General features: G+C 37.0%; 1 protein-coding gene across 1 annotated transcript; it reads right to left on the reverse strand.

The window, feature by feature from the left end:
- Positions 1-363: 363 nt before the first annotated feature.
- Positions 364-19,940, reverse strand: slc7a14a (solute carrier family 7 member 14a). Its single transcript, XM_084411521.1, has 8 exons — positions 19,658-19,940; positions 11,985-12,490; positions 9,989-10,225; positions 7,898-8,115; positions 7,627-7,773; positions 6,092-6,300; positions 2,889-3,766; positions 364-1,842 (listed from the first exon to the last, which is right to left on the reverse strand). Exons 2-8 carry the CDS (start codon positions 12,286-12,288, stop codon positions 1,466-1,468), a joined length of 2,370 nt encoding a protein of 789 aa, XP_084267647.1. The 5' UTR covers positions 12,289-12,490; positions 19,658-19,940; the 3' UTR covers positions 364-1,465.
- Positions 19,941-26,947: the final 7,007 nt, after the last annotated feature.

Here is a 26,947-nt window from a genome sequence, read left to right on the forward strand (position 1 = left end):
TCGTATCATCTATCTTTGCTTCTCAAACTAACCTTTTTGTATGTGATAATAAAATTGATTAAGAAAAACAGCTGCTTACTGAATAGCTAAAAGTGTGCAAATCGCTTTAAGTGTTTTAAAGGGGTGGTTCAGGATTTTCAACATCGGACCTCATTTTCAAGTGAGCCTGTTTGTCATTCATCAGTGGAGACAGTTTTCAAAAAAATTCATCCAGTCCTTACTTTTGGATAGTTCGCTGGTGCTAGGCTAGCGCGAGTCAACGGTAGATGCGTTAGCCTGCCATTAAAAACAGTTTTACCCACTCCACAGTACATCAAAAGCAAATCAATTATAACGCCAGACTACCGATATAAATGTCTGTTGAGAGAATAATGTTAGAAATCAAACTACACTTGCATCTCAATGATCGCATTACATTTACAGGAACTAGTTTCTCAGCAGTGGCGGAATTTTACTTTGCTCCGGTTAGTACTGCGCCGAAAAGTAAACACAGAAAAGAAGCGCACTACAGTCGGGACGTCTAGCTAGCTAGTAGTAGTCTCGGTTGCCTAGGTAACTTAATATCACTCCGCCGCTGCTGTAGACTGTGCTAATAAACACAGGGAACAAAGTATAACTATTGCAATGCGATGAAAGGGTAGTTTGATTTCTAACATTATTCTCTCAACAGACATTTATATCGGTAGTCTGGCGTTATAATTGATTTGCTTTTGATGTACTGTGGAGTGGGTAAAACTGTTTTTAATGGCAGGCTAACGCATCTACCGTTGACTCGCGCTAGCCTAGCACCAGCGAACTATCCAAAAGTAAGGACTGGATGAATTTTTTTGAAAACGGTCTCCACTGATGAATGACAAACAGGCTCACTTGAAAATGAGGTCCGATGTTGAAAATCCTGAACCACCCCTTTAAGGGCTTCGCATGGGAATTCTTCAGCTGGTTTTATATCGACCCCATATAAAGACAGTGTCGAGGCTAATAGAGTGGAAGTGATCTGTGAACGGACATCGTCCTGACAGCTGAAAGATGCTTGTATTGGGAAAAACTGTGGGACTGTGATAACTAACAGGGCAGTAATAAACTACATGCCAGATAATAAATGTCATGCTAGTTACTGTAATTTGGTCGGAGGGACTGTTGCTTTCAAGAGAAACATTAGATTATACATATTTAAGTGCTGAAGAGTTCAGTAAAACGATTATAATGAGAATTAATTTAAAACTGTAAAATAATTTAAAAACAAAAAAGAAAGAAATGTTAGGTGCTATATGGTTAAAAAAAGAAAGATCAAAAGCCTTCTAAATGTTAAATCCCATCCTAAATCCATTCATTATCCAATCAGTGGTAAAAAAAAAGGGCTGCAAATGAAGGAATAGAAGTCAAATAAAAACTCATTGCAAAGACATAACAATCTAGCCCAAGGGTTCTGCAGTTGTTGGCAGACGAGTACATTCAGATTACATTCTCATTCCAAAGGATCGTCCAAGTCGTCGTCGACCACCAGCGCCTCAAAGCCCGGACTAGGTTTGCCAGCTTTGCTTTTGGCCCTGCTGTGTGAGGAGGAAGAGGAGGTCCTGTGGTTGTCCACCCTGTCCAGGCCGTCAGGCTGAGGCTCGCTCTGCTCCTGGTGTTGCTGTTTCTGGTGCCCACCTCTGCCCTCATGGGAGCCCAAGCTTTGGTATGGCCCTCCATCTCCAGAAGGGTATAGATCGTCATCCACTGCAAAGTTGTCGTCCACGCCCACGTCATAGCGCTGGTATGTGCTAGCATGGGCTTCCTCCTCTCGCGCCGTGATCTCTAGGGTGCTGTTCCACATGCCATAGCCAAAGTAGATCAAAACACCTGCAGAGACGAACACACAGAGACAACACAAACAGTGCGCACGCGTACATAAGCTAATGCACAAATGTAATTGATCAGTGTTTTCCCTCACTTCATTGACAAAAGAAAAAAAACACAGCAAATGATTGACAGTGGAGACATTAGAGCATGTGGGTCATTCCTGTCATGCAATAGTTTAGAACTGTACATTTTATTGTAAAATCAATATGATTGTGTTGTCATTTAAGGAAGAATTTCTTCAAAAAAAGGGTTTACTATACTTTCAGAAATATGCTTGAAATTAAACTTAGTTAATTATAACTTTATTATTTACACAATGGCAAAAAATGTACAATTTGAAAACATATATATAAAATATATATTTTTTTACATAAAATATATTTAGAACACAAAAACAATACACTGATCACCATTAAAACCATATTTAAATCTTAGTTTAAAAAAATTCAATTAGGTAGGCAAAAAAAAAATAAAAAAAAATAATCACTTGCAATATTTTTCATTAATTTGGCAATTTATTATATTATTTAGAAATCTATAAAATTCAGTCCATGGTCATTCAAACTACACTACTGTTCAAAAGTGTGGGATTTAAAAAAAAATGTTTTTGAAAGAAGTATATTATGCTCACCAAAAGGCTGCATTTATTTGATCAAAAAACACAGTAAAAACTGTAATGTGAAATATTATTACAATTTAAAATAAATGTTTTGTATTTGAATATATTTTAAAATGTAATTTATTCCTGTGATCCTTCAGAAATTATTTTAATGCTTATTTAGTGCTTAAAAAACATTTCCTATTATTATCAATGTTGAAAACAGTTGTGCTGATTACCGGTAATATTTTTGTGGAAACCAAGGTACACATTTTTACATTTACGTCTTTACGGTCACTTTTGATGAAGCTGAATAAAGCTTCGGTTACTGACCCCAAACCTTTGAATGGTATATATGAAACCGCCCTGCATATCAGGAATGAATGACCCATGTCAATAAGATGCTGCCTGTATCAACATGCCCATTTGAAATAATATTGCAACTCACCCACGAAGCACCATACGCCAAAACGGATCCATGTGATGGTGGAGAGCTTGAGCATGAGGTAAACGTTTACAAGCATGGCAGAGGCCGGGACGAAGGGAACGCAGGGAGCCATGTAGGGCAGGCGCTTGGGGTTCTCCGGCTGCTGAATAATGATGAAGACCAAAAGCGTGATGACCAGCAGCAGCAGCACCAGCAGCAGCACGGCCCACCACTGGCCATCAGCGATCTGACCTGACCCGAAGATGATGAGGGAGCAGAAGCAGAAGATGAGGATGAAGAGCAGAATGACGCAGCGAGTGACGACCCGGCCGGTGGCCACAGTGGGCCGGTCCATCTTGCCCGGCAGGCCGAGCCGAATGCGCATGGTGTAATAGCGAGGCCCCAGCAGCTTCTTCAGCTTCAGAAGGAACACGCTGTCCATCTCATCTGACTCAATGCCTGAGGACATGTCCACGGTGCCGTAGTTGGGGTGACTGGCAGTGTAGGTGGACTTGTCAGGCTTACCAATCAGCATCTCGTTGTCTCCCAGAGACGGCAGGTTCTTGGCTCCGCAGGTGTTTGTGGCAGCTCCTCCATAATCATCACCCTCACTGACCGGCGAGCAGGCTTCCTTCTCGCACTCGGCCAGCACTCCCTCCTTACGTTTCGAGTTCTGCTCGGAGAGGAAGTTGACGAATCCGTGGATGTCTCCTTCAGGCTGGTAACGCAGCAGAAGCACACACACCGACACTAGCGTGTAGGCTAGCAGAGTGCCGATGGACATCATCTCGATCAGGTCCCTCAGACTGACGAGCAAAGCCAAGAGAGCAGAGAGGAACCCCGACACCACACAGGCCACTGCAGGAGTCTCTGTGTACGTGCTCACATTAGCCAGGAACCTGAAACATACAGAGTGTGCACATGACACCTTCAGTCCTCCAATCACAAAAGGGCAGAGCTATATACAGGAGCAAATGGGGTCCAAACAGAATTTGGATGTGGTTAAAAAAGCACATACATTGGAAGTGTGAAGCTAATCCCTCCTGACACCTAAAAAGATGAGATGCACTAAAACAAAAGTTTTATATTTTGGCAGATATGTGTGGCTAGAAAATTACTGTCTGATTAAACATTTTGGAAAAGTGCATTTATAGAGTAGGGGAGAGCCGGGACAGTTGAAACACTTTTCAGATAAATGTCGTTTTCTAAAATAAGGTTACAGATAGATTTTTTATTTTTTTGTGATTAACAACTCACATATGTGTTCTCTTAGTATCATGTGTTATTCGGTACAAATATAGAATGATTTAAGTAAAATATGACTTTGAACGGGAGTTGTGCTTTGTTTCACTCGGGTCCCGGTTGAAACACGGGTGGGACGGATGAAACATGACAGTTTAAATGGCAACTATTCATCTAATGCTTTTTTTTGTGAACAACACCTGACAAGTAACTTATGTACATATTGTTACAAACATATTTTGTAATTTATTTTCATTTAAAGGTTCATATTAACCATTTTTGTTCTGTCGCCCAATAAACAATAAGCGATAAGCCTATGCACATTTTGTAATCTTTCTAACAGGCTATTTTGACGAAGACAGACAAATCAGTTTACAATTAATTTTCTTACATTTCTTCCTTGAGTCATATTGAGTGTTTGCTAGGTGAATAGCCTGTTATTATGAAGAAAACGAGGTCAACCAGACGACGATAAATGAAATTTATTGAATATTGAAGATTGGACAATTGATGATTATTACAGAGATAGCATGTGTTGCGTAATTGAAAATTAATTTGCATTAAAAGAAACACAAGTCTAGAAACAGTATATGAATCTATGAACAGTATAGGCTATGACCAGGTTTAACGGGCAGGACGCGCGGGCGGGTCCCGACAGCGCATCCTGTCATTTATACCTCTTTTGCTCTTAAACTAAAAAACTCTGATTTTGCCCACTTAAGGGTGTGTTGCAGTACTAATACACCTGCCGTATTATCATTACAATGGCACATGAAACAATAAATCCAACTTGTCAGTCAAAAAAAAGTACCGCACGAAAGAATTCACTTACAGCACTCAAAAACAGCTTTGCGGCTTTAACTCCAAAACGACACGACGTAAAGAAGAAATGTTTTCGCGGGTATGTTAGGCATTGCGTGCTGTACGTGCTTACGAAATTTGACGTACATGACGTGAGTGGTTTTCAAGAACATCTCAGTGTTTCATCTGTCCCGCGTTTCAATCGTCCCGCCTCTCCCCTACCGTTTGAAATTTTGGGTCAGTAAGATTTTTTTTAAGAAACAAATAATTTTATTCAGCAAGGATGCACTAAATGGATTTAAAGTGAGAGTAAATACATTTATTATGTTACAAAACAATTATATTTCAAATAAATGTTCTATTTCTGAATCCTGAAAAAAAAAAAAAAAATCAAGCAGCAACATTCAGTTTTCAACATTGAAAATAATTTGAAATATTTCTTGAGCACCAAATCAGACTGGAGTAATGGCTGCTAAAAATGTAGCTTTGCCATTACAGTAATAAATTAAATTTTACTGTTTCATTTCATTACATTTATGATCAAATGATTGCAGCCATGGCGAGCATAACAGACTTATTTCAAAATCATTAAAAAATCTTTTTGACCCAAAACTTTCGAATTGTAGTGGCAGCATTATGTGAAGCACAGTCGAAATTCATTTACAGGTATTCCGCTAAAAAAGGTTTTCTGCTCAAAAGATCACATTTGCAGTGAGATTAAAACGTGGATGTATTTGTAGTCTTTTAGAATTTTTAAATACTTTTCATGCTTTTTAAACGGGAACCCTCCCTTTGAAATCCGATCATGAGTGTTGACATGAGATGCATTTGAGACGCTTTGAGTGATCTTACTTCCAAGTGTAAATGCCAGTGTCTCTTGTCTGACAACTTTTGAACACCTGTGACGGGTGTACTGACGTTAATACCATGCGTAAACAGGGTGAAACATCCAAACATTAATTTTTATCAAAGTCTTACCACATATCCATTATACTGGCTTTGATTTTAAATGTCAGGGCATTTCTTTTGAAACTGCATGACAGGAGCCTATTTCTCCAGCAGAGAATGATATTTAAAGGCCATTTTAATCATTTGCAATAATGGAGACATACTCATTAAAGATCATCGTGAATCATTACTTGACCCAGCAGTTGGTCTTTTGTTATTTAGTTTTATAGTACCTGAAGAGCAAACCATCTCCTGCCATGGCGTAGATGACTCTCGGCAGTGGGAAAAGAGAGCCCAACAAACTGACTGTCAGTCCTGCAATGGAGCCGATGGCCACTATGTATTTGGCAGTTTGGAAGCCATGTAGAGCAAACATTTCCATCAGAGGAGCATCAGTGTCAATTTCAGTGTAAGGGACCATCAGGGTGAGGATCACACTCACCTGTGAGAGAGAAAGAAACAGAGTGTGATTCATTGACCTTACAATTAAACAGTTTTTTTTTTTGCTGCTGTGCTTTAAGAAATGCACCCATCATAAATGTGTCAATCAAACTGTTAGGATCAGACTGAAATGATCAGGAACATTGTTAAAAATAACAATTATCTTCCAATTTTTGGAACCTTCGGAAGGATATGCAAAGGAGCCAGAAACAGTACAAGGTTTGACAGACTTTTCTGAATAAAAAGCCTAATAGAACTAGGATTAATAGAATTTATCCTAAACTTTCTGAACACCTAATGGCATCATTGGAGTGTTTATGTTTTCAAATATCTGGCGTTATAAAGTTGCAAATGTACAGAACAAGTAGTTTTTGCCGTTTACTTTTAATAAATGGTCTATTTTTGCTGGGTAGAAAGCACTGGGTTCTTAAAGTTACAATCTGTTTTCATAGTACAATGGACTCTTTTGTATCAAAAGATCAAGGATTGTTTGATTAATCATGATACATTATGACACATTTAATGCATTTCAGAAAATGCAACAGAAACATATGCACACAGACACAGACAGAGAACCAAAGTGCCTGGGGCTAAAATTAGCCTCTGCGACATCAAAATGAGATCTGGAGGGGTGAACGCTGCTAATTAACAAGTTTGCTTCTCATCAGACAGTCCTGTAGGTGTGAAAATGAAGAGCCATTTTAGTAAAGGCAATTTTGTTTCAGCTAAAACCAAAACAGACGTGAGAAAAATTGGAGACAGATACAGAATAAAAGAAGATCAGATAGCAGAAAACAGAGAAAATAGAAATAAAATGTATAGAATATTGTTCTGAGATACAGGAAAGAGGTCTGTCGGTGTGTTAACACCCATTGCGTTTCTATGACAACCTCCTACAGACAGACAGCATAGCAGGGTGATAAAGCTGGAGAGCTTTTAATATATTCAGACATGCTGCATGAAGAGAATAATCAATGACTGTCTGTGAACAAAGAAAGGAACAAAGTTAAGCTACAGAAGATGATCTTACGGCATGCATAATTTATATTCTTAAATTGAGAAGTTTAAGTATAAATAAATAGACTGTGAATGATATACCAAACTTAATAAAACCTTTATCACCTGACTCAAGTCAGCATCACACTCAAGTATCAACGATGAAAATGAACAAATTTGAGTGTTAACTGGACAATCAAAGCAGCCAAAGGATAGAAACATGTACAATTTTCAGGTTTAAATGAAATTTTCAACGTGGTCTCAGATTTAGTGTATTGCGTATGAACCCAAAATGAGTGTACAAATGGTTAATGCTACAGTATATACTCACAGAGACATAGGCAGTGAGGCAGGTGACCAGAGAGGCAGTGATGGCATAGGGAATGGATGTGTTGGGACTCTTGGCTTCTTCTCCCGTGGTGGCTATGATGTCAAACCCAATAAAGGCATAGAAGCAAGTGGCTGCACCCTGCATGACCTGTTGGACAGAGTGGTTGATTATAGCTACAAGACAATGCAATTTTCTCTTTATTGTTTATGCTGAGAGTCACTAACTGCACTAACGGATCGAACTTCAATAATTGATTTGAAATGTACTTTACCCCTGACCAGCCATAAGGCAGGAATCGTCCCTCGTCCCAGTTGCTTACACTGACGAAGAACAGGCCTGCAATCATTATGAACACCCACACCACCAGATTGATGACATTCAGCACGTTGTTGAACCCGACGGAATTCTTCACACCCAGAGCAACTATTACTGTGACCAGGATAGCTATGACCAGGGCCAAGAAGTCTGGATACGACTGCTCCCCTTTACCTGAGAGGTCATAAAGGAGGAATTCACATCACATGGATTTTGAAACATAACAAAAAAGGAATGTGTTGAGCCAATTTTGATGCTGGCATTACAAAGTATTGTACGAAAGGTTCAACAAGCTTAAAAAGCATTGAAGTTTTATGGTTATTCAGGCAAGTAGTTTGAATACTAGATACTAGAATAAATAGATAGATAGATAGATAGACAGTCCTCTGTTGACCCTTCAATGCAGGCATGAATAAATCATGTATTTCTAAAAATATTCAACATACTAACAAGGCCTTAAGCGGAAATGACTAACAACCATAATGTGTGCAGAGAGACACAGATGGAGGGATATTAGGCTCTTAGAGAAAGGGGTTGGTTAAAGAAAAAGAAGAGATTTTACTGCTGTTGGCCGAGTAAGATTATGTATTTTGGCACAAATGCCATGTTTTGTCTGGGTCAGACACAATAGTCTATATGTAATGTCTGTCTGCAAACCAAACACGCTGAGCAGAAAGCAAATATCATCCTTTCTAGATTTCCCAAATACCCTTATTTCATTCCTCCATCTGTAGTCTGATGATTGATTGAGGATGGATGGTGTCTTTTTGAGAACTCAACAAAGTTGTTGTAGGTTAGGCGTTTTGACGCCAAGGACCCCTAAATGTCCCATTGTGAGGGACCCACTTCCGAAAATATAAAGGCAGCTATAAATTTTGATGCATAAAGACCCATTATACAATGTGAGGAAAAAGTATTTGATATAAAAATAACAATAAATAATTAGTTTTTATTACTGTACTGAAACCAACTATTAAAAAAATATTACAATATTATGTGTAAAACAATAATCAGGTGTAGCGTTAGTTCTGGCAGGTCACGTCAGTCAAGCTCGCATCAGCTGACTCTCAGCTGATCCACGTCTAGGACGTCATATACCTATATGAATACGATCCCTATCACAGCATCTCTATAAGATCCATTCAGAATTATCAGTAGCTTTATCGTGTTGATCAGGAGCTGAGTACCCTCCTCCATCCTTCTCCTCTCATCCAATCAGGACTTGGCCTTCGGATATTCCTCTTCGAATCAGACTAATTTTTCTTGAATCATATTGTACACAACATTAATATCTGCAGTACATTTATGTTGGTTCTGTTCGGTTTACCCTAAGGGGGGTTATTGCTGCTCTCCAAGAGTTCTTGCCCAGAACAGAACCATACCGCCAATCCAAACTGTATGCTAATTGAAAATCATCTTTGCCGGTACTATTCATTCAAGTGCATAATCAAGTTAATGCATAATCAGCAATCAAGACACACAGAAAAAGCATTTTTCACATGCATATTTAGTAAAACGAGAAAATGTCAAGATCTAGAATTTGCTTCAAATCATATCATTGAAAAAATTTATATCCTAATTTTAATAGCAAATGCCCCACCTATAAAAGTGCTTATTTTTCCTCTTCAGAAGTGTAATTGGAGCAGTTGTTTCACAGTGCAACACAGAAGCTGAGAGAGAGGATGCTCTGTTTTTTTTTTACAAGCTTTCTTAAAATTGTCATTGTCACCAGACTATTGACTGCCAATGTGCCTTTTCTTTTCTGCAGCACCATTAACTCCAATCTACTGATAAATTGAGCCTACTGTAACTTCTGTTGTAATTACTGTGGGAGTGTGTCAAGACTATTAGTGTGTCAGTTCAGTTCAGTTCATTCTGCAACATTCAGTGACATAAAATCAACCGGATTTAATAATAGTTGGCTGTCATGTTTTTTATGTGAAATAAAGGTTTCCTTGTTGCAGTATTGAGATTAATGCGGGTCCCAGACATTGATGATTATTTTCTAAACATAAACATAACAGTGTCTAAAGTTCATGTCACTCACCCAGGCCGTTGAGTGTTCCTATATGTTTGATCATGAAGCCACTGATGCTGTGATTGGCCAGCGAGTCAAACATGCTGCTGAGGGCACTGGCTCCTGCTGCTGTACCAATCAGATACTCCAAAATCAGATTCCAGCCAATGAAAAAAGCCACAAACTCGCCCACCGTCACATAGCTATAAGTATAGGCCGATCCTGTGGTTTTAGGCACACGCACACCAAATTCAGCATAGCACACCCCTGTGGAGAGATAACAATGATTACTGTAACACCTGTACTCCTGAAGGTTATCAATAAAAGCATGAAAGTCTCTAACTGGTTGCTGAGATGGAATCATTGATTTTTTGGGCTGGAGTGTCAGATCAATTCTCAAATGTCAAACACATAGAATCCCAGAGGGCCAGATAACAGGAGTAAAATCACTCTTTACCGGCTGGATCCCTGTAAACCCCACTATAGTGGAAAAAAGATAAGGATTATCTGTTTTTCCATTCAGAACCAATATGTACTTTCTAACATCAGTGCTATAGAGAAGTACATAACCCGTGAAGCTGACATAATGTAATGTATTTCTGAATGAAACGTGATCAAATATAGGATGGCACTTGAATTTATTTACTGAGCAATCACTGGATGGAGAAAAGTGACTGTTTCATACCAGAATGGAGTCAGTGTTGTTGTTTTTTTTCTTTGTAACAGATGAATCAATCACAATAAAACCAGAAACATGCATTAGCAAAGTAAATAGGGTTCATTTCAATTTCATATTGACTTAATGTTATATCCGTTTCTTGGACAGGCTAAAGATTTTATTGTGATTCTAATAGGATTTGTGCTCATTTGTCCTCCCAAATACATACAAGTGATGGAATACACTGCCGTTCACAAGTTTGGGGTCTGTAAGAAATAATTTAGAGAAATGAATTCATTTATTCAGTAAAGATGCATTAAATTGATCAAAAGTAAATATTTTATGTTACAAAATATTTATATTTAAAATAAATGCTATTATTTTTTTCATTTCTATTAATCAAAGAATACAAAAAAAAAAAAAAAAAATTTTCCACAAAATATTAAACAGCACAACTATGTTCAATATTGATAATAATTAGAAATGTTTCTTGAGCAGCAAATCAGCATATTATAATTATTTCTGAAGCATCATGTGACACTGAAGACTGGAGTAATGAGGCTGAAAATTCAGCTTTACCATCATAGGATACATTTTAAAATATATTAAAATAGAAAACAGTTATTTTAAATTGTAATCATATTTCACAATATTACTGTTTTTACTTTATTTTTTATCAAATAAATGCAGCCTTGGTGAACTTATGATACTTATTTCAAAAACATAAAAAAATCTTAGAGACCCTAAACCTTTAAACAGTGCATATCATCTGTGGCATTATGGAAGTTAAGAATTTACTTTAAATACATTTTACTTGAAATATAGGTTAGATTTTTGTGAACATTTTGAATGAAAGACAAAGACGATAAAAAGCAAAGATTTTTTTCATGGCCTGTAAAATTTACCAAGGGTGTCAATATAAGTGGTTTCAATATTAAACTCTGTTTCTGTTTCCATGGGTAGAAGGGTCAGCTGCATACAGGAAAAAAATATTCCTTTCATTTTCCACTTCCCTTTCAATTTTGGGTTCTTTATGTTGGTCTCCACAGGGAAAACTAAATGGATTTCCCCCCCAACTCTATTTTGGTTGCTGCATACAGTGCACAGCTCCAACCTGTAAACCTAATGAGCCAGTTCACCATGAGTCATCACCACACGTCAGGAGGCATAAAGTTATACATGTGTTCACTCAGCTTAAGCCTGACTCAGGATCAGTGAATAAAAAAATGATGTTACCCATAGTACAATAACAGTACCTAGACCACGTTTCACTGCGGGCAGGTTTACAGGAATATGACAGACCTTTTTTTCTGTGTTTTTCTCTTTTGTGTCAGATTGACTGAAACAGGAAGTCGGGGCGGCACTCACCTGACAGGATGGAGGCCACGGCAGCGATGATGAAAGACACAATGACCCCAGGACCCGCCATTTCCTTAGCCACCAGTCCAGAAACCACGTACATGCCCGTGCCTACACAGCTTCCCACTCCCAGAGACACAAGGTCCACGGTGGAGAGAACGCGGGCGAGTTTGGTGCCGTGAGCCCCCGTGCCACCTGAGCTCTCCAGCATGGACTCCACCGGCTTCGTGCGCAGAACGCGGGACTGGAAGGCAAACCAGGTGGCCCCCCACTGAATCCGCCGTGGGTCCAGTTTGGCAAAGAGCCCACTCATCCTGGAGCCAGGTTATGGATCAAAGGGCTTCAAGATATGGGGCTGATACTCTGAGGAGGATGGAAGGTCTAAAGAAGCTTTGGGAGATGGCCTTGCAGTATAGGGGGTCACACAGAAACCAGCTGAGATGTTCACTGTCTTTCAGAGGAGCACCATTACTAGATGTTTCCACATGACCAGTGAGGGTGAAGGTGAAGCAACGCTGTGAACAAAATGAGATGACAATAGTGTGATCAATCATTATTCTTGACAGTCATGCTTACCTGCTTTCCTTATACTGTACTTTCTGTTCATCAAAGATATCTGGAAAAAACATAAATCCCAGTTCCAACAAAAGTATTGAGCAGCACAACTGTTTTTAACATTGATAATAATCAGAAATCTTTCTTGAGCAGCAAATCAGCATATCAGAATGATTTCTGAAGGATCATGTGACACTGAAGACTGGAGTAATGATGCTGAAAATTCAGCTTCACCATCACAGGAATAAATATACAATTTAAAATATATTAAATTAGAAAACACTTTAAATTGTATAAATATTTCACAATTTTAAAAATGTTTACTATATTTTTGATCAAATAAATGCAGCCTTGGTGAGAATAAGGTACTTCTTTCAGAAACATAAAAAAAATCGTACAAATCCCAAATTTTTTAATGGTAAAGTAGCTATATATTAAAGAAAAGATATTAATATTTAATAATAAAACATATAGATATTTTATCATATCTGTACATTCATTATTAAATAATAACATTCATATAATGTTTTAATAAATATTAATACAGATAAATATTAATATATCTAATTTATCTTTTTCACTAGCTGTGAAATATTGTGCTATGTTATACATTTCTTATATGAAAAACATATATTACAACTACCTACAAAATTATGCATTTTGCACCTGCCTGATTTTTTATTTCTAACACAAAACCATTGGGTATCATCCTGTGAACTCTCCCAAAGAGATGCATTTGCTGTTGTTCAAGTGTGTTTCATTTGCATTTTGAAGCAAATCTAAGGCTGTTGACTGATAAGACATTTGTCGTGGTAAAGGCCTCTTCATGCTAGCCTTAAAGAAATGTGCTGCCATATTCACAAGAGTTACATTTATACCGCCTGATTAAATACTAATGCAAGAGGCAAGAGCCCCTTCTTCCCATCAGCTATTCACTGGTGTTTGTAAAAGAAAGGCCTGTTAGCTTAGTTTAACAGATGAATGAATGCTTTCTACAACGTAAAACATGTAGCACAATATTTCCCTGCCATTGTGGGTCACAAAAAAAGCAGATAAGAACTCAGTAATGGGTATATCTGTCTGGCTAAATGACACTTTCTCAGAGAAATCATCAAGCAAATAATTTATATGCTAACAATATGTCTCAGTCGATTCAAGGCAGTTCTTAGATTTGAAACAGAACAGAAAATTAGCATATTATTATCATCAGATTTTCACAACTGTTTATGGCATCTGTGTCCATCATTCAAACAAGAGACCTTCTTTATAAATGCACTTTCATGAGTGCCTGCTAGCTGTAGTGATATTTCATGAGTCATTCATTTTCAGTCCATCCTGATAAAGCAGTTCAAAAAGATTAAATAAATATGAAAAATAAGTGTTTGTAGGTGGCACTAAATGTGATGGCGTTTTGTTAGAGTTTGTTTATTTGACAACTTGAGGGCCTCTTGATAGGAAGAAGCTGGAGATAAGACCCATGTTGAACACCAATAAAATGTGATGATGAGCCCTGGTGTGCAGCCAAATAGGAACAGACAAAGAACAAAACCCAGCCTGTTCATTCCTGCTTTCATCGGTTTCATTTCCTATCTGACATTCTTTCTCCTCTGATCTTTTCTCTCTCAACCCTTTCACTTCTGCAACCCTTTTCACTTTACCAACACATATTTTACACCTCATTTTATAGTCCTTTCCTCCTCTCTTTCACCACTAGCCCAGTTCCTTCCAATTTAACTCGTCAATCCTGTCACTTTGAAGGATTTTGATGGTTTCTCTCAGCTGTAATGATACTCTCTCTCCTTCATCGCATGTCTAACTGTGTGCAGGAAGACAGTGAGAGATCGCAGTGAAGTCTGTCCATCACAGTGACTCAAGCACATCACTCCTGACCAGGATAATGATTCGCCACAGCTTTACAAACCACACAACAGGCCACAAAGACTGGGTCTGTCTGCTATACCGATCTTAGCTAATAAATTACTTAAATGTATGATGGATGGATTGTGGTTTCAAGCTAAAACTAAGGAGATGTCCTGCAAAATGTAAAAGTAACGGCTATTTAAGGTTCACATGTCAGTCCACATTGTGCAGTTTAAAGCTAAACAGTGACATTACACTGATGCTGTTTGTCCCTTTAGGGAGCTAGAAGAGTATTCAAACCTTGCCAATGACCTTATGACACACACATGTATAACCAGTGGCCTGCAGTCCAACACAGAGCATTGATATTATTCAAAGAGACAAGATAAAGCCATAAAGATCCTACTGTACACAGCTCTCCTTCCACATGTATTTTATGCATTAACGATAACATAAAAAATGCATGCGAGCAGAAAAGCATAGCACAAGGCACAATACTTTTGCCAAATACATATGGTTTGTATTTATATGTATAAATACATATATATATATATATATATATATATATACTGTATATATGACTGGCATATAAATTCATATATTTATCATATATTCAGACTGCATGGCATATAAATTGGCAATGTACATTCTTAAGAACTAAGAATGAGTTTCTAACATTCCCCCATTCTAATATTTATTAGATGATACTTACAATGTATGTGCTTAATTTGGGCTTATGTCCACCTAAAACGAGTAATAAAAAAAATTGTTTTGGACAAATCATTGTTAAATGATAACTCACAAGTTTTGTGAGTGACGACTACATGCATGTTCCATGTGTGTAGTGCATTGGCCTTACAAAGTATTACATACTTAAATAAATATCTTTTGTAACAACAAATGTATTTTACTGTCACTTTTGATCAATTTACTGCATCCTTGCTGAATAAAACTATTAATTTCTTTTCAAAAAGATTTTTTTGAATGGTAGTGTATATGACAAGAAAAGCATATTCAAAGTTGGCTGTGACAATCATGCTACACAGTATAAGCAATTATCTAATTTTATGAAAGAGCCAGAAAACACAAACCAAACAGGTGGAGCCCCAGGTGGAGGTCAAGTTCCCCTAAATCAGTCATGGCTGTCATTTAGGAATCAGGATAATTGGGTAATTGTGCGGTATGATTGGTAATGGTTAGGGTTAGGGGAAGTGATGGAAAATGTTTGGCCATCTGCAGGCAATGGAAGAAGAATTGATTTCCATTGTGAGATCATTGTGTGGGAAAAGAGAGTGGGCGTATTCTACAGCTTTTGTCGAGGAGGTCTGATTGATTGAACCGTTGCCAATGTGCATCTGAACAGCACTATCTGATACAAACCTGCCCACTTGTTCCTATTCATATCTGAGGAATAAAAAAAGCATCATAGAAATGCTTTTAATCACTGTACAATCTTATATGTAATAAAATGTTTACGTTTTTGTTCAGTTTCCAATTGATGTTAAATCATCTGATAGTATTTGCAGTTACATTTCATTTGAAAACACATACGCCATCACTAAACCCTAAATAAAACTTTGGGACCTGGTCTATCCACATCCTGATAAAAAATTCAGGACATTTTTATTTAGCTCCAATACACCGTCACCGTCTAGTCATAAGAAATACAACATGCGCTCTGTTATTGGGTGAAACGTATTTTATATAGAGCTGTTTTCAGTGCTAATGTCCAAATATAGCTTTCATGCTATATAGATTTTGATGTAGCCAATTCAGACAACATAAAGCCAATAACCTTCAAACTTTAAATCTTACAATTTCAGGCAATCTTGGCAAGCTTTCCTTTCTCAAGTTTTATTTTAAATCAGGGATATTATAACAATGACAGATAGAGACTGCTATATTTGAACCCACAATTCCAGATGAGAACCTGACACCCCAACTACTCACCTGCTTTCACACTACATAATTCTCTTGTTAATAACAGGGTGAATTTACAAGTCTCACCTTGTTTGACACTGCTGTTGCCTGTATTCAGAATGAGAGATGGAAATCTTCCATCCCACTGTTCTGCTGCGTTATATTTTAACCTCAGAGTACAAGATACAGCAAAACACAGCAGAGCTACGGCTGCAGCAGATGGTGTGTAGAAATGGTAGGCAGAACTGCATTGCTCAAATTACATAGAGGGATTCAGACTACATGTATTTCTTAATTGCACAGCCCTGCCAATATACACTCTGGCACAGTGAAAGACAGAGAGATTGTTCAACAGGCTGTCCTCAAAAGAGTTTATTTACTGTTTTAAAATACCAGGATTAGGATACCATTGTCCATTGACCTTGTCTTAAATGTAACTGAATTATGCATATCATGCATATTCAGGTGGAAGCATGCATAATATAGAATGGTTTCAATTCATATTATCAGTCAAACATTTCGAAAAGCTTAAGATGAAATCAAATGAAATATCAAGTGAAAGATAAGAAATAAAGAAATAATAAAGAAATAATGATATACTGGCATTTAAAAGTTTTTAAAAAATCTTTATGCTTACGAAGCATAAAGGTTACTGCTTTATGCTTTACTTAATAAGCTTTATGCTTACTGATCCATTTATTGGACTTAAACTGAGCATCCCCAAATCTAAATACTCTCATTCTATACAACATAGAAAGAAACTAACCCACTTATGTACAGTGTAATGATGCTCTGTTTAATTCCACCTGATCTGACTTGCTCTGAACTTTCTTTTGGCATGAAGAAACACATTTAACATTTAAGCATCACCTTAAAATCACCTCACACTTCACCCAAAAAACAAATGCGCACAAACAGAAGACTAAATGTAGAAACTCGGAACTTTGATAACACCTGTCTTCACCCACACACAGTCAGAGCTTTCCTCAGGGCAGTATAGTGCAGCTCCTCCCTTCTTCTTGCTTTCCCTTCTCTCCTCTCCTCCCCCTCCTCCTCTAGGGCACTGCACTGTTACATAAACTGGCTGCTGAGCGGAGTGAATCTGCCTGGCACGAACACTAACACCATTTCAGGCCATCAGATTTATTGCCATCTCTCCCTCAGTAAAACACACATCTCTAAGTATCAGGGCACAGTCAGAACCAAATTAAACCAAATATTTAAATACAGCACTCCATACAAAACTACTGTTTTTGCTGCATGATGTCGCTAACTGTTTGACATAGCAACAATATGGTATTAATCAGTCAGAAGGTGTAAATGAATGACAAACACTCCAATAAGACACTGGGTGATGCGTACAATAACAAAATCTAAAACATACAAACATTACTTTTGTACAGAACAAAATGGTTCCTAAATTGTTGCCAGGCAGTTTACTCTACAAATACTGCACTTTAAAGAATGCATTTGGGTTTTTATAATGAAATGAGTATTTATTTATGTGCAGTCTCCCGCAGCTGTCCAGACTGCATTATGTCTCATGCCAAATGCAGTTCTGCGGGTGGTTCTAATTGACGGAAAACCTGTAATTGTATTACAGCATGTGCGCAAACAGTACGAGTGACATCACAATAGTGGCATGAGCTTAATGGGAGCAAGCACGGCCCATTGAGAAAAAAGCAAGTCATACCCATGAACTCATGAGTCGGAGTTCAAAAAGCATTACAAGTGGCTTTTCAGGAGCCAAAACACATAAAATGCATTCATACATGATACATGACTTTTGAAGAATCTTTAATTTCCACTAAAGTGTCAAAGCTACACTGTAAAAAAAAAAAAAAAAATCATACTTTTAACAGTAAAAAGTAAAAATTTCTAGTGTTAAAAAGTTTTAAACGGTACGTTACTTTACCATATACTGTATAGTGAAAAATATGAATTGAATTAAACAGGACAACACATGTAATTTTGCAGTAAAATATAGTAAAAATTATTGTAAAATATAAGTAAAAACATATGAATTACCTTATTATATAATTGTACTCTTACAATAATTAAGAAACATTTCCCCAAATTCCCTGCATTATGATTATCTTTTATTGAAATAAGAAATTATTATTATTATATATTATATATTATATATATTATATATATTATTATTTCTGGTATCAATTATCCACAATAATGTGTTAATTGTTCCATTTCATGTTGTTTAAAGTGTATTAATACTTACACTTATCTTCTGCCTTGTGACATGACATTTGAGCGTAAAATTAATATGATTTAGTATAATACAGTACATAAAAATATGTTGGGGTGCAGTGTAATAAAACACGACTCAATAAATCATAATAAATAAGCTCAATAAAAAAACAGAATCAATAACACCAACAAATACATAATCAAAGATTGATTATTCAATAACAGCAGCAGAGACCTAATAACCTAATATAATGGAACAACCGGGAGTGGCAATCATTATGTTTGTATAACTGTTTAAAAATAGTTCACAAGCAACCGACCACTTCTGGAGGTGGCAAACATGAATCTCTATACAACTAATTGCAACTAAGGAAGATAGAGATTACATGTCTTTCGATTAGGCAGGTTAAAGTATCCTCACCAACTATTTTTTAAGTAGTCGTCTAATATTATATAAATCAGGACGTGTATATTTCAGCACCATGGTCAGCGTCGTTGTATTTTACACGCCCGATTATAAACAAAGAGCATCCATGAGTAACTCCCATCATGTCATTGGAGATTAACCTCGTTTCACTGCCTAGAGCTCCGCTATAGACACATTCACAGGCGGTGTAATCAAAAGAGGTCATTTCTTATCTAAAAAACCCAGTCATTAATAATAAATACAAGCCTTTTCCCTTTCTGTTGCATAAAAAGCATGTTATTGAAATGGAGACATTCACTTGATAGTGATCTCACACCGCCCCTCCCGTGAAACACAACCAGCTGATGCCAAAACAAAATGTTTCTTTTCTTCTCGTTTTTTTTTTTTTTTTTTTTAAACATCAACGTGGGTGTTTTAATTCAATCATTGATGAGTCAACATCGGTTAAAAAGTTAATTGCGATAACATATCGCAGTTATCGCAAGAGAGTGGCTTAAAAATAACATTAATTTAATCCCTGTCCGCTTTTAAACCAGACAAATAAACTGAATATTAAAGAATCGTTTCTGGGTTTTTTTGTTTGTTTGTTTGTTTTTTCACACAGATTGTGTTTTTGCACCTGTAAACTGTAATTTGCTCATATATGATTCTGATTTGGGCTGAATGGGGTCTAGTGTACATCCTGACCCAGTGTCCTGGTTTGGTCAACGCTTACCTTCCAGGCTGCTGCCGCTGTCCAGCTGTGCCGATGCTGATGTGCGGTGCTGCGGCTCACAGCGGCGCGATACGGTGGCGTAGTCCAAAGGCAGGTGGATCCCAAGCAGGGTGCATTTCCGTTTGCGTATCATATAATGCTCATTATACATTAACAATGATTTATCATTACCTCAAAGCAGCACTGAAGGCGAAAAAATCATCATTGTAAGGATTAAGGTCGTCGTAGGGAGGGATACTTCACTGATGCTGCAAAAAGAGACGTACGCTCGTGTAGTAACGCAGGGGTTAAATTATTCAGACGCTGCCTCCACGTGATAAGCGAGCAAATTTATTATTTATTATCGCCGTCTACGTCAATGACGTTATGATATCATTGCGTGAGAGCATCGAGCCCTTTTTGCGACAGGCAAAACTAATGATCCGTCATCGTTCCTCCACCAAAAGCATGATGGGAAGGAAACAGGAAGCACGCTCCCTGCATCCATTGAAAAGATGCAAAATCCGGGAGATGAAAAGTGACGTAGATGATGAACATGCGTGATAGTTTGTGTATATCAGATTTACCAAAGAACATAGGCCTAATGTTGTAACGTTTTGTTTTAACGTCTCTAAGTATTTTTGAGGTGGGCTTATGTATTTCAAAATTTGATTTAATATTTTCTTATTTGTCAGCTACAAATTAAAGTTGTTCTGAAATGTACTGTCTTCATAAACCAAAAGCGTTGTTTGTAACAACCTACCTCTATACCCCAAAAAAAAAGAAAACGTTTAAATTTCGTAAATGTATTTTTATGTCATCCGCAAAACCTGCATTTAGCTTTAAACATTTTATTTCAAAATGTTATAAGAAACAATAACATAATAAACAAATATTAAACAAATACATAAATAAAAACATATCCTAATAATCCCACAACTGTACCAAAAAAAAGCCAACCAGAAATCCATCCTGCTTTAAAGTATTTAAAGTAGCAGACGACAAAACTGCAGAATCTTAATCCATACAACAGGCAAAGGGTCAAACACACCGCAAACATGCAACAGGGCAGAAAACATAGGCAAAAAGGGTAATCCATAATATGGGCAGAGAATAAAAAAATCAAGACACAGAAAACCAGGATAATGCTCAGAAATGCAGTGTAACAGCATACATACATGACTTGGCCTATAAACACATGGCTTCTGAACGAATGTGATGTGTCACAGTTTCAGATCTTACTTGCTCTTGCTAATTTTTTTCCTGGTGAAAATGTCAAATCCCCCTCAGTTCTCAAGCCATGTGTATGTGATGAGTCTTTCTCAGCAGAGAATATTGGGGTGGGGGAGTCACTGGTGCTCTTCGCATGGCAGTCAAAAATAACCTTTTTTTTTATTTCAATGAAATGAATGTATTATGTTTTAGTTCAATAATGTTTTTTATTTAATATTTTGTATTTTTAGGGGATTGTATGGTACTAAATTATATTCATGCTGTAGTTATAATCCATTTATGCACATTTTGAGCATAGACCTGAAAATTAAATTTCCAACTTAACCCTCTGGTGCTCTTCGCGTGTCGGTCAAAAATGACCAATTTTTTTATTATTATTTCAATTAAATTAATGTACTATATTTTAGTTCGATAATGTTTTTTATTTAATATTTTTAAGGGATTTTATGGTACTAAATTATATTTATGCTGTATTTATAATCCATTTATTCACTTTTTGAGCATAGACCTGAAAATTTAATTTCCAACTTAAACTGTCGTAAATCTTGAATGCTTTAGAGCACAGACTTAAGTTTGATCTCTTTTCAAATACGAAACATGGCAGATTATTGCTGAAGTGAAAAAAGTAGTAAAAAAGTGAACTTAAAAAAGTTACATTTTTACAGTTTTATTGTTATTAAAAATGCCTGATATCTCAAAAATGAGCTTTCAGTAACATTTTGTTTGGCCGCAGAACCAAAAGTTTCCACTAGATGAAATTCGTCTCCCATTAATTTCCAATGAGGTCATTTTTGACCACAAGGAGCACAAGTGGGACTATTTTTTTTTTCAGGACCATTTAACCTGTTCGAATCATGTCCATGATTTTTTTTTTTGTGTGTGCATGTTCACATAGTAACTGCCAAAACCTTTACCAAGTTTCGTACCATTCCGAATCAATAAAGTAAAAAAAAAAAGCATGTTTAGGTCAAAATTAACCGAAGAGCACCAGAGGGTTAAATGCTCTCAGCCTCTGGCCCATTTCTCTGTCCTGATTGTCGAATGTTATAAGGGCTGAGGGCATCTCACAATTTTTGGGGCGAAGCATTTCTTCTTATAAAACACGTATGTCAGTTCTAGATGCGTTGTATACTGTATGCCTGTACTGTATCAAATACTGTATCAACTTTTCTAATGTGTACAAAGATTGTTGTACAACAAGATTATGAAAATGTCAATCAGATCAACAGATGCATTGACAGAAAATATCTTCCACCTTCCACCTTCCTCTTTTTGCTTGTAACAGCCTCCTCTCTCACATGAGTGTCAATTTCACAAAATCAATAACATCCAAATGAACTGTCATTTTCTGTGCTGCCAAACCATATTCAGCCATAAAGTCATGACCGTTTCCAAGCTCAGAGTTTCATATGGAGGAAGCTGAACTGAGCATTACGGACTGGCTGCTAATTGGCAGCGTTCAGATGTCACCCGTGGTCCTGCTTCTCTTTGAGGTGCAGACTCGCCTCATGAGCGAGACCCTGTATCCCGCTCATTATCATTAGTGGGTAGCCCTGATTGCTCAGATGGAGCCAGGCACGCCTGCACCAAAGGATTTTAATGCCAAGCCTCCCGTGATGAAGAACAAGAAGAACCCTGACTATGCATGCAAGCGGGGGATAGACCAATCAGGAGAAATGACCGACCTTTCAAAAGGGTGATGAAGCCACGAGGAGAGTGCAGATCCTTTCCTAGCCAAAAGTAGGATGGGCATTATTGAGAGAAACCACAATGGAAACTTTGCATGCATGTCTAAAGAAGTTTTGTCACCATTGACTTGATTTCTACAGATTGTCTTTGGTGTGTTTAATCTTTTACAAGTTTGGATTGATTATTTTGGGGGGATGCACCTATATTAAACATTCTGTCAGCTATAACAAAATGATAAATTACAGTATGAAAAATGGATATTCATATATAATGTACAATCAAATATTTGTTATATATACAGTACTGTGTAGGAAATATCAGTTTACATTTCCAAACATTCTTTTTGCCATTAATTGTAATAATCCAGTGAGATTTCTGTATGCACAAGGAATCTGACAACAGCCGGTATGATCTGATCTCACCATCATCGAGTCCGTCTGTGATTACATGAAGAAACAGAAAAAACTGAGACAGACTAAATCCAGAAGAACTGCGGGAACGTCTCCGAGATGCTTGAAGAAACCTTCCTGCAAAGCTACAGTACTGTGAAAAGTACTGGCACTTGTGTTAAAATGCTATAAAGTGAGAATGCTTTCAAAAATAAAATCACAAATTGAATTTATTTATGATTTAACTTCTATTAACTAATTCAAATCAATATATGGTGTAACGACCCTTTGTTTAAAACGGCTTTTGTCCTGGTACACTTGCGCATAGTTTTTCAGGTAGCTTTGCAGGAAGGTTTCTTCAAGCATCTTGGAGACGTTCCCGCAGTTCTTCTGGATTTAGTCTGTCTCAGTTTTTTCTGTTTCTTCATGTAATCACAGACGGACTCGATGATGGTGAGATCAGATCATACCGGCTGTTGTCAGACTCCCCGTCAGGGCCGTGCACAGACCTTTTGAGGGGCATGTGCTGAAACTAAAAAAAGGGCACCCCACCTCCCATTTTCAATAACACAAAATAATAGTCTCAAAAGCTTTCGATTTATTCACGATTAATAACAACCATAATAATAATAATAATATAGATAATATAGATAAACATGTTTTAAGGGCTTCTTTAAACCTAACAGCAACCTTCTGTGAGCCCGGGATGTTGGTCTCTTGAAGGTCTCTTATTCACTACACTTTCTCTAAAATAAGCCAGCAATAAAAAAAATTAAATAAAAAAATAGTGTGAAAAGTAGGCCTACAGTTGCAGTGAAAAGCATTTCTGAAGGATCACGTGACACTGAAGAGTACTGAACTGGAGTAATGATGCTGAAAATGCAGCTTTGATCACAGAAATAAATTACATTTTAAAATATATTCAAATAGAAAACAGTTATTTTAAATTGTAAAAATATTTCACAATATTACTGTTTTTGCTGTATTTTGGATCAAATAAATGAAGCCTTGGAATGAATTAAATCATGAATTACATTGTGCATGATACAATATAAAGATTTCACAGTGATCTTCTGTAATGTTTTTTTTTTTTAAGTCACTACTACAATATTACTGTAGTAAACCATGTGAGGACGAGCGGAGAGTATAGAATAGGCTATAGATTAAAAAATTAGCTAGATAATACGTGCATATTAACAGCCTTGAATTAACCATAACATGATTAGTCTAAATGTTAATAAATTAAGTGTATCAGCAATCATAAATCAAAGAAGAAATGTCTTACGTCTTAGAAATATATGTTACCTAGGTGACGAGGATCACTCGTAGCTTTGTGTATCCAGTACGAAACAGCGCGGGGGCGCACCTGTTATTTTTCCGATGGTAAAAACAAATTATATGTTGTTGTATTACTTATCATCAGTATATAGTTTTTGACCAGCGAATGTGTGCAAATGTGCATTTTTTGTCCGTCATTAAACGGCGCCGGCGGTATCACATTACATTTTCATCAACAGGTTACAAACTAGTTTGTTGTACGCTCAGTTTTTCCTGCTGTAAAATAAATTTGGCCAAAATCGCATTTTATAAAAGATGAAATGCTACTGTATGCACAGGCTATTTAAGTGTCTATGTATTGGCTATGACTAGATGGCAAATGCTAGCCGTACCTCTCAGATCAGGCGACGTCCCACATGTCTCAGTGAGTCAGACATCAAATAAATAAAATACTAGCCTTTATAGACATAGTGTTTAGTAGTAGCCTACTTATTCAAACAACAAGATATTTATTTACCCTTCGCAAAACTTCGTTCAGCTGCTGTCTACTGTGCGGCTGCTGTGGAACTTCAGGATTCAGTGAATATATAGAGGGGGCGGAGTTATCAGCATACTGACAGCTTGAGGATCGAATACGATTTACACAAGTTCATTTTAAGAACTTTCATTGGCTAAATATTTGTAAAACAGACAGACAGACCAATAGCAATAGGTAACCAATAGCATTGATTTAAAAAAAAAAAAAAAAAAAAAAAACACCACCCAAAAAAGGGCACTTCGGAGTGTAAGGGCAAAAAGGGCATGTGCTCTGCACAGGTTGAGCCCTACCTGTGCACGTGCCTGCTCCCCGTGCATACACAAATCTCACTGGATTATTACAATTAATGGCAAAAAGAATGTTTGGAAATGTAAACTGATAATTCCTACTACTGACACACTACAGCAAAAGATATAAATAACTGACTTAAAACCATTTTGGGGGGGTGGGGGGGGTATTAACATGCCTAAGACTTTTGCACAGTACTGTATATATATATATATATATATATACACACACACACACACACACACACACAAACAAACACAATGTTGATTAATAACGCTAAATATCAGATAAAATAAACAATATTGCACCATATATTGCACATCTTTATTTATTTTCTTTCACACAGGACAGACTATAAAGGAGGACAGTTATAAAGAGCTCTTTTGCATTGATTGCACTACACTGCCTGCAGCACATTACTGTTGAAACAATTAGTGGCTGTCCATAATAATACAGAATGGAATATTATGAGGTTCTTGGTAATTATGATTTATTCTACAAGTATAATTGCACTCTATTATAATTGTCTTATCAGTCTCTTATTGAGTGGCTGGGGAGAGTGCAGTTCCCCAGTTACAGTAAATAAGATCTCATCTACAGATGGACTTGCATTTGTAAGGCTGTTTTCAGTAACATGGAATGGGACTTGTTTAGTATATGCCACAGACTCCGCAATCCACTTATTAGCCTGTCTCTATATGAAATCCATTACAATATAATAAAATGTTCCTGATGATTTCATGCTGCATTCCCACTTTTACATTCTCCTGCAGTTCTTGGTGGTTACCACTTGTTATTAGCATTAGCCAGGAATTTGCTACTGCATTCATTTACCAAACCACAAATTCATCCACCTCAACTTATAGACACCAACTGGTTACATTACAACTACAACTATTACATTATAACTTCTGTCACGAGGAGCTTCAGGGATACAGAAGAAGCAGTCTAGGAGGCTAGGAGTGGAACAAAAAGATTCAAAAAGAAGCTTTTGGAGTGAACAAAGGTTGCAAACACTTTTAAGCTCTGTTGCTTGAACTGTTTTCCTTCTCCTTTTATCTGTCTTTCTGATGCCTGTTTCACTGAGGATCTCTATGGAAAAGAGCCTTGCGCTGTTTCTCTCTTGGTGTCAAGAGGGAGTTAGACGAGTCTGCTGTGATTGGATCTTTTTTTCTTTCTTTTTTTCATCAGTCATCCAGTGGGAGGGCCAAACTCCTATCAGTAAAGCAGGGCACCATCTGGCACTAAAGTCATCCAGACTGAAGTGGGATGGGGGGCTTATAAGGAGGGCTAATTAATGGAAACACTGTAATTGCCAGGATAGTCAGAAAGATGATGATACCTCCCATTCTTTGATCGATATACAGTACATCAGCCAATTAATACACTTACAGTGCATTACTAATATGCAGAAATGAAGATTTAGACAGTATGACTCTGGAATAGAGGATTTAGATAACATAGTATCATTAACTATAAAAGTCCTGAATGGTGTCTTTTAAAAATAAATGCATTTACTAATGACTGATGTTTCAGGTCTTTTTTCTTTGCTACCTTTAAAGAGCAGATTGTAAGAAAAATGCTCTGAGCTGGATGAGCAGAAAATTGGTTCAAAGAGGCAGCTTTTATGAGAGAAGTGGCTTTGGAAAGTGGAAATGTTTTGATGAAGGCGTTTAATTGTGCGTGGCTGATTACTGTGTGTTGACACACTGAAAGCCTCTAGGTGTACTTATGTGGCAGAATAATTACCAAAATGTAAACTTGCTCAAATAGGACTGTCTGCTACAAAATTAATGTAAACAAATGGAATTACACAGAGGAAATTGTTCTTTCAACCAAATCATCAGAAATGTGAATAAACACACCCAATCACATCCACACTAGCATAACACACAT

The sequence above is a fragment of the Rutilus rutilus genome (genome assembly GCF_951802725.1).
Source record: "Rutilus rutilus genome assembly, chromosome: 6".
In the NCBI taxonomy this organism is placed as follows: domain Eukaryota; kingdom Metazoa; phylum Chordata; class Actinopteri; order Cypriniformes; family Leuciscidae; genus Rutilus; species Rutilus rutilus.

Coding starts and splice junctions, on each gene's coding strand:
- slc7a14a (XM_084411521.1), bottom strand. CDS start 12,288: ATGAGTGGGCTCTTTGCCAAACTGGACCCACGGCGGATTCAGTGGGGG. Junction 8,116..9,988: donor AGGAACACTCAACGGCCTGG/GTGAGTGACATG, acceptor ATGACCTCTCAG/GTAAAGGGGAGCAGTCGTAT. Junction 6,301..7,626: donor GCCTCACTGCCTATGTCTCT/GTGAGTATATAC, acceptor TCTCTCTCACAG/GTGAGTGTGATCCTCACCCT.